At 42.2% G+C, this 16,753-nt stretch overlaps 1 protein-coding gene across 3 annotated transcripts in view; it reads left to right on the plus strand.

Annotated features, from left to right (window-relative positions):
- The first annotated feature begins 8,239 nt into the window (after positions 1–8,239).
- LOC142503787 (uncharacterized) overlaps positions 8,240–16,753 on the plus strand; it is a 76,419-nt gene continuing 67,905 nt past the window's right edge. For 2 of the 3 annotated variants that reach the window (XM_075616484.1, XM_075616485.1), the window contains exon 1: positions 8,241–8,937. In XM_075616484.1, coding sequence (XP_075472599.1) covers positions 8,894–8,937 — 44 coding nt within the window. In that variant the 5' untranslated portion in view covers positions 8,241–8,893. Of the gene's footprint in view, positions 8,938–16,753 lie in introns of all 3 variants that reach the window. The other variant, XM_075616486.1, reaches the window with a different exon arrangement.

Consider the following 16,753-nt stretch of genomic DNA (forward strand, 5'->3'; position numbering starts at 1 on the left):
TAAAAAAAAAAAACAGTCAATCTTTGAGAGTAGGAAGACTGAGCATTAACCTTGATACCTTGACAAGGGAATTACAATTCTACCCTCACACTATCAGACTGACTCTACAGACGTATTTGTTTCAATCATTTACTATTTGAAAATTAAAAAAAAGTCTCTAAAAGCCTAGCTGAAACTGAAGAGATGTAGAACAATGGATATTATTCTAGGTGCATTGAAAAGACAGCAGTATTCTGCCCAAATACAAAAACGCATGAATTCTGTTAAACCAGGTGTGGCCAACTCCAGTCCTCAAGGGCCACCAACAGGTCAGGTTTTCATGATATCCCTGCTTCAGCACAGGTGGCTCATTCATTCTGATGGAGCCACTAATTGAGCCACCTGTGCTGAAGCAGTGATATCCTGAAAACCTAAATTGTTGGTGACCCTCGAGGACTGGAGTTGGCCACACCTGTGCTAAACAAAGGGGGCATACACTTTGCAATAAAGAATGGATACTAGTTTAAGATTATTTGACCAACAGGCGGTTTTGAAATAAAGAGTTTCTTATTACTCCAATACCATTAATCTCCAACCACCAATACAGAGGAATAATGCTGAAACCTTATTGTGTTCACTGTCATTAATATGTTATTGGACTTTCATTAAATGAACAGGGATTAAAGAGAGTTGATTAAAGAAGTACTTTGTTATTTCATGCTCTAACCTTAGGGATAAGACTGGCCTAGATTTACGCTCCACAATTTCTCTATGGCCGAACTCCTTTTGAACATGATAATTTTCATACACAGTAGTGTCATTTGTAGTGCGGTCATTCATGTGCATTGTGAGACAAAGCTAAGACATGTTTATTTGCACACAGAGAGCCTCCACCAGGTTGCAGGTTATGTGAATTGCTCATCAGAAAGCTACGGTTAAGCTTTCAAAACCTGAGAAATGAAAACCTGAGTCTCTCTCACTCACACACTCACCCTCACTCACACACTTACCCTCACTCACACACTCTCACACACACACTCTCTCCCACACACACACACTCTCACTCACACTCACACACACGCTTTCACTCACACACACGCTTTCACTCACACACTCTCACTCACACACTCACACACTCACACACACTCTCACACACACACACACACACTCTCACACACACACACTCTCACACACACACTCATACTCACACACACTCACAATTTTCACTTTCAGCAATTAGTTGTATTTTTTTTTGACAAAATAAAACAATTCAGTCAGAAATAATGGGAATCTGTACATATTGGTATAAGACTCAAAGCTGCAGACCAGGCCGAGCACCATATTTATTTTTTTGCATTTACCTTTAATAGATGACATATTGCCCTTTCCAGCGCTGTTTTTATTGTTGTATTTGATGCTTTGTTCAGCAGATAGAAGCTAAAAAGAAGCCCCTGTTCAAAAAGCTGTGAAGCAGTTTCCCCGAGCTGCAGAGGAGTTAATCTTTGTTCAGAAGCATGGGACTAAAGTCTTCCCCATTTCAGGGAGGAAGCTTTACAGCAGTGGTCTTTAACAGGCATCTCACTGGTCAAATGCGGTCTACAATGGGCCTTGCTGTGGCCCTTGGACACTCAGCTGCCCAAGCAACTAGCATGAAATTAACAGGAGCCCTGGGCTTGAGGACTGGAGTTGAGCACCCCTGTGCTAAGAGATAAAGGGGAAACGCAGGGTTGCAGACCTCTCTGAGACATGCCAATGTGCTCACGAGTGATATTTTTATTTGCTGCTGAAAAACAAATCTGGCTTTTTTGAAGATTCAACTGCAGCTCCAAATATTGTAACCCTACCACGTAAGAAATCCTGTTGAAAATGAAAAGCTTTGTGATTTCAGGAAGTCCCTGCCTTAACTGCATGTGTCCTTGGCAATGTTCATTCTCAGGTAGTTCTTGTGCGGGCTGCTGTACATAATAATAGACGTCTCTCGTCTTGTACACAAACTGACTAGTACAGAGTGTATTACAAAGGAATTACATCCAGGAAAATGACAGGTATAAATGTGTTTCGCATTTCAGTAAACTGTAGTCACAGTAACTTAACAACACTGCCAGTGTTCTGAATGAGAGATTAATAGTTCAGCTTAAACAATGTGCCGTACAAACACAACCCTGTGAGTCTAAATAATGTCAATAAATATCTGATTGCACATTTAAAAAGTTGCCAACCTTCCAAAATAGGCTGTGAAGTGCAGGGAATGATCAGAGCTAATTATCTCTTTTGTAATCATATAATATGCATATTCAATAGACTGCAAAACCATGGCTTCATATCCGAGAGAATGGCAAAAACTGACAAAAACAGGCAGATCTCTAGAGATTGGCAGAACTGTCAAAATCCATACCTCAGACTTTCCCGGGCTTTCCCTTTAGAACCTGCTCGGTGGGGTAAAATCCATCGGTGGATTGGTTATTAAACAATCCGAGCGGATTAATCCGAATCCACCATTGGGTACACACCCCAATGTATTTTTAATAATTCGCATTCCGTATTGAATCTGAAATCCACACAACAGGTTGTTACAAATCTGCACACAGATTGTTAAAAATTCTCTCTCTCTCCTTCTCTCTCTCTTCTCTCCCCTCCCCTTCCTCCCCCCTCTCTCTCCCCCCCCCCCCCCCCCCCCAAACACCCACCTCTGATTTATTCTGAGTGCGGATTAATAACAACAACCCGACCACGGAGTATTTATCCACCATGTGGATTGTCTGTAATAGAAAAAAAATCCGGGAAAGGCAGATTGCCCTTTTTGAGACTGATCCGCGGACCAAAGTAACCAGCCAAAACCGAGGAGGATCCTAATCTGCGGAACGATTTCACCCATCTCTACAGATCTCTAATCCGTGACCACATCATATGAAATTAAGAATGTTTCTAACCGCATGAAAGGGCATATTACACGCAACAATCATGAGTTGGTTTGTTGTCACCTGGTACGACCAATTACAGTATAAAAGACAGAAAGGTATTATGGTGCGTGAGGAAAAATGTGCATGTACAGTATAAACTAGTTTTTGCAGACAAATATCTATTCGTTAAATATTACAATTTGTTCATGAGGAAGTAAAACATTACATCTGTTTTATGCTGCCCTCTCTTATGGTGGCCTTTCTTTCTCCCACACTCCTTGCCCTGATGGCAGGGGTGGAGGCGTGGGGCTCCTCTCCTCAATCTGCCGTTACAGAATCCTTCCTATTTCTCTCTCTTTTCTTTTCTTCCTTTGATGCTCACACAGTCCAGCTTTTTTCTCCTCTCCCTTTCCACGTGGCGGTCATCTTTCGCCCACCTACCTCTACTCATCCCCCTTCTATCTTTCACTCTCCCTTTGAATCCAGGCTCTCCTTCTTTCTCTCCTCTGACTCCCCTGTTCTTCTCCTTGGGGACTTCAACTGTCATATTGAGGACCCCTTTCTCCCTTGGACTTCCCGCTTTCTCCCCCTAACTTCTTCTTTTGGCCTTCAACTTCAGACTGCAGCCAGCACCCACAAGGACAGCCACTACCAGGGCCTGGTTTTCACTAAAAACATTTCGCGCTCTGACTTCTTCATTTCCCCTTTCCTCTCTCTGACCATCTTATCTCGTTTTCGATCTCACCCCCCCCCCTCCCTATTGTGTTGCTGTCATGTCTGAAGCACTTATTCCCATTATGTGTTATTATTATGTCACGTATATTACTGCTGTGAAACGCTATGTTCATAAATAATGCTATATAAATAAAAATATACATACTGTATGTCTAAAGCTACCAATGACAGGCTTAAATAAGGACAGATTCATGAGCAAGGAATATGTTGCCAATAGGAAACGCTGATAAAATCACCACAACAATTTCTCTGTTATTAACCTACTGTATATGGGTTTTTGTACAGACATATTTAAACTGGGTTTAGCCAGGGTAGGCTAGGAAGTTTGGTAGCTTTACTGTATATATGTCTAATTGTCTCACAGCAGGTAAGAGTATCTCTTACTAAAGAAGCATTCCATGCAATTCATTTATGACATACTCATATGAGTTAAAATATATTACATAGTTACATAGTAGATGAGGTTGAAAAAAGACGTACGTCCATCAAGTTCAACCTATGCTAAATTTAGACAACAGATACTTTATCCTAATCTATACTTACAGTACTTATTGATCCAGAGGAAGGCAAACGAAAAAAAAACCAGTGTCATATATATGTATCTTTTAGGGGGGAAGAATACACACCTCATGGCAGTGGCTTTTAAACTGCTTTGCAGACACTTTCAGATATTAAGTAGAGCTGGGTGAATTTTTGGGGCGGATTTGGATTCGCTGTGGATCGGCCGGTTCCTTTGGTCCGCGGATTTCGGCGATTCGTCTTTTTCTGATTTTTAAAAAAAAAAATTTTAACCACCGACAAACCAATCTGCGGATTCTGCAATCTGCTAGTAGATTTTAAGTGTCCAAACCACATATTGCTGAATCCGCGGATTGGATACTTAAAATCCACCAGCGCATTGTATCCAATGGCAGTTTTTTTAAATTAATCCGCACGGATTGAAACTGGAACAAACCGCCGATGGATTTTTTCATCACGGAACGGATTTTTAATGGAAAGCTCGGGAAGTTCTGCAAATTCTGCAAAACAGAGTTTGACAGTTTCGCCCGTCACTATTAAAAAATGAGACAAACAGCTAAATATGTTCTGCAAAGAGGGCAATGTTCCATTTGGACAAAATTAGGTTGTGATGAAAATGGTTAATTTGGCCAGTAATTTCGGCCTTGGGAAGTACAGTATGCAGCAATCGCAAAAAGCCAACACACAACCAGAGCTAGAAAATGCCCTTTGTATTAGTCCCTACATTCCATTGTATTGTCTAATAGAGTTTTGAAATGTTAACATCCAGTGTTATGTATTCTAAGTGGTTACAATGTGGGAGTGAGATCCTCCAAGGACTTTGAAACATTTTATTTGACGCTCGGCAAAGCAGCATGCGGATTTCCATTCACGAGAAATGAACGGTGCTAGTATTCTTTCCCTACAGAACCTTGGAATTAGGATTCACAAATTAACCTGATCACATTATTAATCATTTGCACACTTATCAATAGTATCTTTTTTGTTGTTGTTATTAAATAGAATTTACTCCAATGGAGACAATGGTGGCAGTTGGAGTGGCTATTTTTAAAAAGAAATTGGGTAGGTTATTAAAAGTAAAAAGGTAAAAATAGAGTGCAGAACCACAAAAACAAACATAAGGCAAACTATTGATCCAGGACAGATGTCATTCACATACTAGTTTCAGACACTTTGCCCAGACCCACAAAAGGGTGCTAAGCTTTAGCACAACTTTACTCCTATATGAACAGGAGCTGAGGCTTTTTTAAGCTTAGTCCCCTTTTGTGGATCTGGGCCTTTTTAGGTTGTAATACCTTTCAGCGGAGGTATCAATTGTACAAGCTTGTATTGTGTGCAAGTTTGAGGCTGCAGAGGTATCTTTAGCTGCAGTGACTATGTAGTCTCGAAAGCTTATGCACAAGATAATCTTGTCTGATTGATACATTGGTTCATTAAAAAGGTATCACAGCTCACAAAATATCTTGTATTGGTTCCAGAAAAGCAAGATACTTTGTAGGTTAGGATACGGTTTTACCTACAAAGTATCTTATTTTTTCTGGAACCATTACAGCTACTATTATTATCGTCTAATTGTAAAGCGCCAACATATTCCACAGTGCACTACAGAGAGAGATGTTACATAGAGCTACATACCAAATAAGGACAAACAGATACAAAAGGGTCCTCCTATTGTGAGCTTGCAATCTAAAAGCCACAAGCACCCTTTAATTACATACTGGTGTCAAGTACGAATTTAAGCCTACCCCATTTCTTGTGTAGCCCCCTGTAAACAGCACAGGCTATACATATCTTCCTCCTATGCATGGGTCGTGCAATCTTTCTTTGTGACCATCACGGATCCCAATGGCAGAAGAGTAAGAAAGCCAGATCCAAAACATTATTAATAGGGTTCTCCACATTGGGAGTAACCATGTTTTTCTTGAACTACCTCATGTGCCTAGGTTATGCTAACATTGCCATAATATGTGTTGTTTCCCAGGTTGTTCACCGCAGGATGGTGCTGCTAAAGCTAGGTCCAAGTGGGGACCATTGGAATCCACCAGAGGGAGAGTGTAGGCCCCTGTAAACAGCACAGGCTATACATATCTTCCTCCTACTGTGGTAAGTCCTGTTAAGGGCAGGCGCCAGTAGTAATCATGGGTTTCCCCCCTTCATGCCCTACCTTGAGTGATAGATGCAGGCCCCTGACTCTGCTGCAGGCGTGAGACAGAGGGGAGGTCTTGCTGACATCATGAGAGGTGGGGCTGACTATTTAGCAGCCAGTTCCTGTAAGTGACAGTTGGTTCTCATCCAGCTCTTGAGCTGTTCTGTCCTGGGAGTTGGAGGAGTAAATCAAGCTCCGTCCTGGGAGCAAGCAAGAGAGAGAACTCTGGCCTATTACATTTGGAGAGCGAGCCGAGTTCAGGTGGACCAATGCCCCTCACCCCGATGAGGGGGTGATGGGGAGAATCCATCCCCCACCCAGAGGATACCCTCTGAGGTGGGCAGTGGGGTATTGAGGCCCCACCACAGTCCATCCTGTCGGAGTGCACACTTGGAGGGAAGGAGAGGAGGAAAGGCCTGTACAAAGTGGAGGGTCGTGTGTGCTGTGGAGATTGCTGTTGTTGTTGCAGCTGCTTGCTACTGCCGGGCGCGGCTCGGAGAAATAAAGAGAGACATTACCTTTTACTAAAGACTGTTGTGTGATTCTGGATTACCCACCCTGGGACCAGGGGCTATTCTTCTATACGGGTCCTACCCCACATCCCTGGGAAGGTATAGAGGATGGAGGCGCTGCACCACCACTAAGAGCATGGAGGCTACCACCCCAGAAGCCTGGTCCTGTTATCCCCCACACCACCGCGGGAGACTCAGGCCCTCCTGTTCCACGCAGGTACGCACCACCCAGTACATGTAATCCGCCCCCACACACCCTAGAGATGTCAGATGAGTCTAGGGGGGGGGGGGGGAAATAAGGGTTACACTTGTAAAACAGTGCTGGCAAATCTTATACTATATTAGTGAAAGCACTGTATGCATGTCTGGATGTCCGGTGTCCCTAGGGGAAATCTCATTGGTCCCTTGGGCCGCCCGCCCCCGCACACCTCTCATTGGCCTGAGGCGGAGTGACGGGCCACACACAAACACACACACACTAGGTAGGGGGGGTGTTACATACATTAGCTTGGGGCGCGCCCCCTTGGGGGGGCGCACAATTATGTAGGGGGGCGCGATCAGCTTGCAGGGAAACCTGGGGCGTTTTTTTGTGTCTTGCAGAGGGAGCGGGGCCAGAAGATCCGTGCTGCTGCTTCTACGTCTGTCTTGCAGAGGGGGCGGGACCAGAAGATCCGTGCTGCTGCTTCTATGTCTGTGTCTTGCAGAGGGGGCGGGGCCAGAAGATCCGTGCTGCTGCTTCTATGTCTGTGTCTTGCAGAGGGGGCGGGGCCAGAAGCTCCGTGCTGCTGCTTCTATGTCTGTGTCTTGCAGAGGGGGCGGGGCTTCTCTCTGCACACAGACAAGCCCTCCTTCTCTTCCTGTCTGCTTCCTGTTTTCAGCAGCATGGGGGGTTGGGGGATCGGAGCATGTCGCCCCCCAGGTGAAATTGTGGACTGATTAAGTGTGTGTTGGTGGTGGTGGTGGGGGGGGGAGTGATTGTGTGTGTGTGTGGGGGGGATTGAGTGTGTATGTGGGGGGTGGGGAGGAGTGTGTGTGTGTGTGTGTGTGTGTGTGTGTGTGTGTGTGTGTGTGTGTGTGTGTGTGTGTGTGTAGGAAGTGTGTGTGTGTGGGGGGATTGTGTGTGTAGGGGGATTGTGTGTGGGGGGGATTGAGTGATTGTGTGTGGGGGGGATTGAGTGATTGTGTGTGGGGGGGATTGTGTGTGTGTGTGGGGGGGGGGATTGTATGTGTGTGTGGGGGGGATTGAGTCCCCCCTCCCTGCCCTTTGCCCCCCCCCCCTGCCCTTTGCCCCCCCCTCCCTGCCCTTTGCCCCCCCCCTCCCTGCCCTTTGCTCCCCCCCTCCCTGCCCTTTGCCCACCCCCCCCTCCCTGCCCTTTTCCCCCCCTGCCCTTTGCCCCCCCCTGCCCTTTGCCCCCCTCCCTGCCCTTTGCCCCCCCCCTTCTACTCCATGCCCCCTGCCCTTCCACGCCCGGGCAACGCCGGGTATATCAGCTAGTCTTAGAATAAAAAGCACTTCACCACATATAGATTTAATTTAAAAGATTGATGCAAATATCTTTTTTTTTGCCAACCTCAAGAACTATGTTACTCCGTATGCAATTATTTGATGGCACCCATACATTTGGGATAACTGATATATGACAAGAAAGTAGATACAGTACACAAAATGTGAGCCTTCGTATCCTTTAAAAAGCTCAGCTACTTTTTATCCTCGTTTAAAATGCACAACAGTCACTTAAGAATTAGTAACCTATTAGAGAGATCTACTCAAAAGTACTGTGAGGTGTATGTGAAAGTGTTTATCTTTTAAGTAAGGCAGATCTATAAGTTTAGCCTGAACACTCCCCATTTGATTGCACAAGGAAGCAGTTATCTTACACCTCTGTTAACAGCACTGTGTATTATAGGATCGCCACAATTAGCTTTTGTTTACATGCTTTACAATGCTCATTTTAGTTTGGGGAAGCTTTCATCATAAGTGCTTAGCTACCAGTGTGCATGTTACCTGAGTATAAGACTAGAAACTGATCTCTGCAATAAGCATCGGCTTCATGTGAAACGGAAAAAAAACCTCACAAAAGCTATGCAAAAAAACAGACGACATGGCCAAATCCCAAAGGAAAATTTCCAAACATCCATCAAACAGGTAAATATAATTGTGCTTTATCCTCCCCCCTAACCCCCTATGATTTTATTACATTTTCCTCAATGATTACAGATTTGAACATTTCATCTTTTTAGAAAGGAAAGGTATACAGGGATATATCAAATCTGTGAACATGGGAACGATGTTGATTCAGGGAGAAATCTGAGTGCCATTATTTGGAGTCAGGAAGGCATTTAATTTCCCCTTATGAGACAGCATTAGATCATGTTTCACAGGGGTCTTTTGCTTGCCTTCCTCTGGATCAATATACTGTAAATACAAATATAGGATAAGTATCTGTTGTCTAAATTTAGCATAGGTTGAACTTGATGGAAGTGTATGTGTTTTTTCAACCTCATCTACTGTGAGTGTAACAGTGTATCAGTGTATCAGTGTATCAGTGTAACAGTGTAACAGTGTAACAGTGTAACAGTGTAACAGTGTAACAGTGTAACAGTGTAACAGTGTAACAGTGTAACAGTGTAACAGTGTGCAGCTGCCTCTTTTAGACCACTTGCTTTGAGAATTCTGCACTGAAACCCATCCAATGCTGCGAGATTTCTGCAGCACGCTGGGAGATTTCTACAGTCAGACTAATGGCCCATCGGATTAACACAGCGGGTGCCCTGCATTTGAATGGGACTCATGCTGTGTGAATTCTACCGGGCTGGGACTCCCATTCAAATGCAGAGACGCTCGCTGTGTTAATCCGATGGGCCATTACAGCCTTCTGTGGACAATCTCACGAGTTACTACAAGATGGTCACAGATTTTCCAAGGCAAGTGATCTAAAACCGACAGCTGCATCTGTAACTGTGAATTGTGTTATGCATGTACAGTAACTGGGTACGTTTAGTACGTTTTAGTTTTGTTGTCACAGAGTGCAGAACATTTATCAAGCTTCAAAACTGGTAAAAAAAAAAAAACAACAAAAAACACGAAAAAAACAACTAGATTTATCAGAAGATAAAAGGTTACTGTACATTGAAAATAAATGTTTCTTTGATAAATCCAGGGCTGTTTTTGTGCCTCAGTTTTGCACTCAGGAGACATAAATAAATGGCTCTCATTGGGTTAGAAAACATAAGGAGATGGTGAAGCACTTTATAAAATTGTGTAGATAGATTACAATGACAAATGTTGTCCTGAACGTGCTGTATGAGAGATAATGTATTCCTTTCAGCTTTAAGAAATTGCTAATAAAAATAGATCAAAAAGTAACGGGTATATTATCTCGTGTGTGGGAGTGAGATTGCATTGAGATACTGTGACACCCAGTAGTTACAAGTGAAGAACAAAACTAATCAGAGTGTGTTTATCTCACGTGGCGTGAGGGAACGGGCAGATACAAACAGAACACATTTCTGGAGCGTGACTCCAGGAGGGCAGTGCATGCAGAGGAAATGAGACTAATATCGGTTCATCGCTGTTCTGGTTTTGTGTATTACAGACTGAGCTAAATTGTATTTGATCTTTTAAGAATCTGCATATGAAGTGTGATGGTTTAGGATAGCAATTCACTGAGACCCCTTGATCACCGACAGTCCTTGATGACTTTCGTGGTAATCTCTGGCACCACAATGTATTCCAAGCTACTCGCCTATGTGGTTTATTGTGCCCTTTGTTTTAAAACCTTTGATCCGTTCACTTGGATATACACACACTTTGTTTTAGTTTTGCTGGCACTTGATTGGTTTGGAATTTTTAGAATATAATGGAAAAAAAACTCCTGATATTAAATTCTACCCCCTTTACATCTTCTCCCCCCCCCCCACCCACGCCCCCAACAAAAAAGAAGTTAACCTCTAACATCCTGAAGAACGTCAAGGTTCCGGTTTTGAAACCCCAAACCACCAATCCCTAATATATGGGAGACATAGGGGGTGTCTGATTCCCCAAATCTGATAGTTCAGGGCTTTCATGGTCCAGTTAAACACGGACCATGGCTCAGATCTACGGTATTGACCCAAATGCAAGCAGACACTTCACGAAACCTAGTTTCTGCCTCATGTTTTGGTCCCCCTCCATACACCAGGTACCCCCGATGTGGCTAGCAGGGAGCACCGGATCACTGCTAGTCAGTTTGGGGACAGGGGTGGGTGAGGGGGGGGGGGGGATAGGGACCTTAACCCTTCAAAAAAAGAGACCCCCAAGCCACCTTGCCTGTCCCTACTGCCTCTGGTACAGCTGCAGTAGGTTAACAGCAGATCGAGGTCTCCAGGGGTTATTATACTCTTCCCATCAAGGCTTTATATACTCTTCTTCCCAGAGTTCTAGTTTTAATATCTGAGGCACGTGTACATAGGAGACTTGCCATTTGCAATACTTAAAATGCTAAATTTTCTGTATTTTGGTTCCACATTGTAGCATAAATCCAACCTTCTGAGTTGATCTCACCTGACTATACCACACCAAAGAAAATGCATTATTTTCCATATGGCCCTAATGATTCTTTTTGACACACAATTCATGGCACCATGTGTGTGCCAGAGATAAGGCACACAACATTTTATTTTGCAGAGCACCAATCGAATTGGAGCTGAATACTTCCCCAACATGGGGAAGGCGTCTTCACAACATATTGAATAAGGGTGAAAGTGGTAGTTAGGATGTTAGATGTAGGATAACGGCTGGTTTTCTATCTGGAAACCAACAGTTTTCGTGCTGTTTATCTCCAAAGGCAAAAACCATATACTGTACTTTACCTATTTGTAATGCTATAATTTGAAAACCTACTATGGACCCATCGCACTGCCACGACAGCCTGTTTTTGTACTACCCATCTAATATACAACGGTTCAATTGGCCTAATTTAAAATTGCTGCCTCTATTAGGATGGTTAAACAGTCAGTAGACTGAGCAATGCAAGAGCCCAATCAACATGCAAATAGTCTGCAGCCTACCTACCACTTTTTTATTCTTTGCTATTGTTCCAGTGCATCTACACAAACTCCTGTGGTTGCCAGTCAGTAAGATTACTTCTAAAACATGATGTGACCGAACTGTCAATGTTTGCAGTTGGAATTCCTTTAACAGGCTCGATTTACCTGTACAGACGCAGCGGTCGTTAGCCGAACATTTCCCGATTTGTATTCCTGGGCACACCCAGGTCGTGCCGCATGATTTCGTGAAACTTTCCGGAGTTAAGACACGTTTACTAGTGTTTTAATCGGGTGTTGTTGTCTTAAAATCTAAGTGCAATTCAACCTGTCTTTTATTGCCGTACAGTTCTGCAAGTGTGTGTGTGTGTAACTGTAATTTGAAGATTAACGTTACGAGTTCATACTATATACTGTACATGGGAAAGAAGTCCTTTCTGAGGCTCCTTAGCCATACACAGATCCTCTAACTGTAGAAGATTACAGGTGTGATTTGCGGCATTCACGGCAGCGTTCACGGAAGAATAACGAGCGAATGCCGTGTGGAATACAGCAGAGTTCACGAAAACGGCTCCGTGAAATGTTTGGATAATGCCGCTGCATCTGTAGGTAAACGTTTTTCAATATAATTCCTGTGCTTCTTGTTGATGACTTCCCCCACGCAGTGTAATCATCATGATTATTGCAACAGCAATGTATATTCAGAGATACAGTCTAATGAATCTGGGACGATCACAATATTAAAGCCAATAATTAAAATCTAACAAATATTTTAATCATGAAATAAGCAATTTTATACAAACAATGTTTCCCCATTCCTGCCTAGAATTGGTTTCACGGTGTATAGAGGCACGAGGTTATGCGGAGGCTGCTCTGTTATTATCTGTGAATGGGGTAGTTGCTATGGGGATTGGGAACTCATTTTATCGCTGCGGTTGGTAAGGTTTAGCTAGAAAAACATCATAAATGTTAAAGCAAGTGTTGGGTCTGATGCAAGAAATACATACAGGTTATCTTTATTTGCATGGCACCATCCATGTATATAACACTTCCCAGCAGTAATACACGACTGACAAAATTGTGAGATATAAAAGTAAACAATGGGGAAAAAAATAGTCCCTGCTCCGAAGAGCTTACAATCTAAGTGAACATTTTTAACATGCAGCCTAAAAAAAAATTGTGATCCTTTTTATAACAGTACAAAGATTGCTGAATCTCTCCTTCCAATGTACTCTAAAGAATCTTGAGTAACTGGCAAAATAAATGTACCTATGCAATTATGTAAAATATAAATTATCCAGAAGGCATTGGTTCACTCTAATGGACTCCCAAAAATGAAAGGAGTAGCTTTCTCCATTAGCAAACACAGATATTGAGATATACACATGGGTACATGCACACTGACAAGTTAATTCAATATGTCTTTATCATTTTAGAAATAGAAGGGGCTATGTGAAGAGGTATTGAAATGGGAAGAAATGCAAGTTGATGCATTATAATGTTTGTCTGGTAACCCTTCCTACAATATAATGCCACCATCAAAACACAAGGTAAATGAAGGGAAACTGCCTGGGTACATAAATGGTAAGAGACGTGTTGTGAGTGCCTGCCTACATACCATTATATGGCAAAATTAGCCATTGCGTCCCTCTACACACGCATGTGCTGGAGCAGCAGCAGCCCCTTGGGAGACGGAGACACCACACACACAGAGACACACACAAACACAAACATGAGGAATTCACAGATAGTATAAATATATAAATGCAAATAGCTAAAACGGGGGGTGTGCCGAGCACGTACATTCTAAGTCACACTTCTTTGCGTTTTGTCACAGAAATTGTGTTTTGATTTTTAATGAAAAACATCACAATCACAAATCAAATTTATGTGACAAAACAGTGACAAAAGACAAAAGTTTCACTTAAAATGCGTGTGCTTGGCCCACACACCCTTTTTTGTTTCTGTTTTAATATATGCAGCTTTTGTTTACCTTTATCAATAACTAATTGCCTAAACTGCATCTGATTGGTTGTAGTAGACCATGTGACTCCCTTTGGATGATGTCACATCATTTCCAAAAATAGATTCTGTCACATGGTCTACTACAACCAATCAGATTGGGGATATACATCTCACAATCTGATTGGCTGAAATATGTGATGTGACTGTGGCCATGTGGGTTTGATGATGTCATGTTAAAGGGAGAGGAAGCACAGCTTTTTGAGTGGCTGGCTTCCCTCCCTTTACATGACGTCACAGTCTAAATAAAAAAATTGTCACGTGATTATCCCAGCCAATCAGATTGCGTGGGAACCATTTGCCACTCATATGATGTCGCAGGCCGTATAAAAGCCTGTGCAGTCTCATTTGACGGCAAGAAACTGGAGAGTGAAGACCTCCTCCCCAATAGGATTACAATGGCGTTACAGATGGATGAAGATGCAGATACTGAAGAAGAAAGAAGACCGCCAAATGAATTACAATTAACAGATGAAGATAAAAAAACGAAGAAAGAAGAAAGGACTTTGAACTTTGCCAGAGGTCCCTTGCTGTTTTGGATACTGGATTTGTTCGGGAGCTTGCTGAGACCCCTGGAATCAGAGGGCGGAGACATCTAAAGGTAAGAAAAAATATTGAATGTATGTTGTTTTTCTTTTACAGGTTTTTTCATTGTATTTTTTATTGTAATTTTTTTATGGCCCATTGATTGCCTATGTATGTATGTATGGCCCTATAGGCCATACATACATACGGTGACAAGCAATGCTTTTTGGGGGCAAATGCTTGCTTGTATTTCTTTTAAATTTATTTTTGTTCTTTGTTTTGAAATATTTCTGCTATTTATTTTGTGTTTTGATTTTTAATTATGGGAATTTTTGTGTTGTTTTAAATTGTTTATTTCTGTTACTTTTTTGTTGTTTTCTTTTTAATTGTGGTTTATTTTTGTCTTTTGAATTATGGTGTTTATTTCGAACTTTCTTTTATTTATTGATTTTTTGGGGGGTGTTTTAATTGTTAATTCTGGTGTTGATTTGGTAGTTGCTTAATTGATTGCTGGTAATTTTGTGGTGTTTTTTTGTTTATTGTTGTTTATTTGGTGATTGATTTGATTGCATTGGATATTGTTGGTGGTTGTTTATTTTTTAGGTTGACCATTGACTGCCATAGTGTTAAATCATGCTCATATTATAAGGGCTTGATGTACCCACTGTGCCAACCAATTGGTTTATTGGCATTTGTAATGTGTTTATTTTTCTATGTAATGTGTTTTATTTTGGGCCTGTTTTTGTTTAGCTTCACCATTTATTGCTATACTGTTAAATCATGCCCATATTATATGGGCATGATGTACCCACTGTACCGTTGGAGGGTGGGGTAGTTGCCTGGGGAGGGTGGTTAGGTCTCCTGGGTGGGTAGTGGGGAGGGAGGGTTAATCCCTTAATTACTATTACCTGAGGATGAGGACGCCTTCATCCTGGCAAGCTGAAAGGGGTAAGTACAATTTTTAAATACGTTATTTCTGCTGATTAATGTTTTTTTTTTTAAGTGGGCAAATGCACTGTTATCCATACCTGGATAATAGTAATTTTGCTCATTACTGTACTATATGTGTTAGGAGGGGGGGGGGTGTATTTATTCCAAAGTTTTGGATAATTTTTTTTGTGTGCATATGATTGGTACCGCAGGCCAGCAGAGACCACCCGAGGACACATGGAGACCACCCGCAGGGACCACCCGAGGACCCGCGGGGACCACCCGAGGGCCCCCAGACATCTGCGGGGACCACCCGAGGACACCTACGGGGACCAATTGAGGACCCCGGACACCTGTGGGGACCACCCAGAGACCCCCCGCCGGCCTCTTGTATTAATGCTGTTCAGAAAAAAAAATGCTTTTATGCATGTCTCCATCTCTTTGGCACCAGCCTTTAGCTGGTGTAAAGAAATGGTGAGTTTTTACAGTACGATAAACTTATCACTGCTTTGTGAATAGCAGTTACTGTTAAAAAATGGCTAGTTTGCCATTTTTGGACCCATCGTCCGACTTTTTTTCCACTGTTTATGGGTGATAAAAAGCCATTATAGCGCTATACTGCACTGCACTTTGTGAATAGCAGAGCAGGCAGTATCGCGCTACAAGGGCATTTATCGCACTTAAACCCATTTATCACTGCTTTGTGAATGAGCCCCTATGACTGTAAATATCTTATGGCACCTTGAAATTAGCTTGTGCATCAATCCTATTTGCTCTCAAACCATTCGTTGTTGGAAACGGAATTGTATTCGATGTATTTAAAAGCCAGCACTTACACAGTATAAAGAAACAGCTCGGCTGTGTCACTGCTGACAGGGAACATGTGAATCTAGCTTTCCAAAAAAAAAATGCTTTAATTATAGGGCAGGTTAATAACTAGAAAGGCATGTGCTGCTATTCTATATTCTCTCCTAGAAATAAGTGGAAAATGTCAATGTTTTCAAATTAGATAACAGATGCTAATGTTCGTATGAAGAAATACATTTAAGTTGTACTGAAAGCATTGTCTTCTGTCTCCATTATTATCTCATTCCTCTTACAGGAGACCTGCATGTCTGAGAAGGGTCGTGTTCTGGTTCTTTAAAGATAATTCATATGCTTCTACTTAAATGAAATACATTTAACTGAGAACATATTGTAGATAAAGGCACCTGCATGATCAGTGTAGAAGCCAACGGAAGAACGTTGAAGCTTTTACACTTGTTAAAATAACCTTTTTTTAAAAGACCGCTTTTCGCTATGCACAATGCCCATTATTATGTTGCTTGTGGAAGACAATGGGAAATTGAAAAAGGACCATCAAGCTACAATATAAAAATAATGATAAGGTGGGAAATCCTAAATCTCCCTGAGGAGAATACTAGAACAAAGACAGACACTGTACATTCATTGAAATAAAG

The sequence above is a fragment of the Ascaphus truei genome, chromosome 10 (genome assembly GCF_040206685.1).
Source record: "Ascaphus truei isolate aAscTru1 chromosome 10, aAscTru1.hap1, whole genome shotgun sequence".
NCBI lineage: Eukaryota > Metazoa > Chordata > Amphibia > Anura > Ascaphidae > Ascaphus > Ascaphus truei.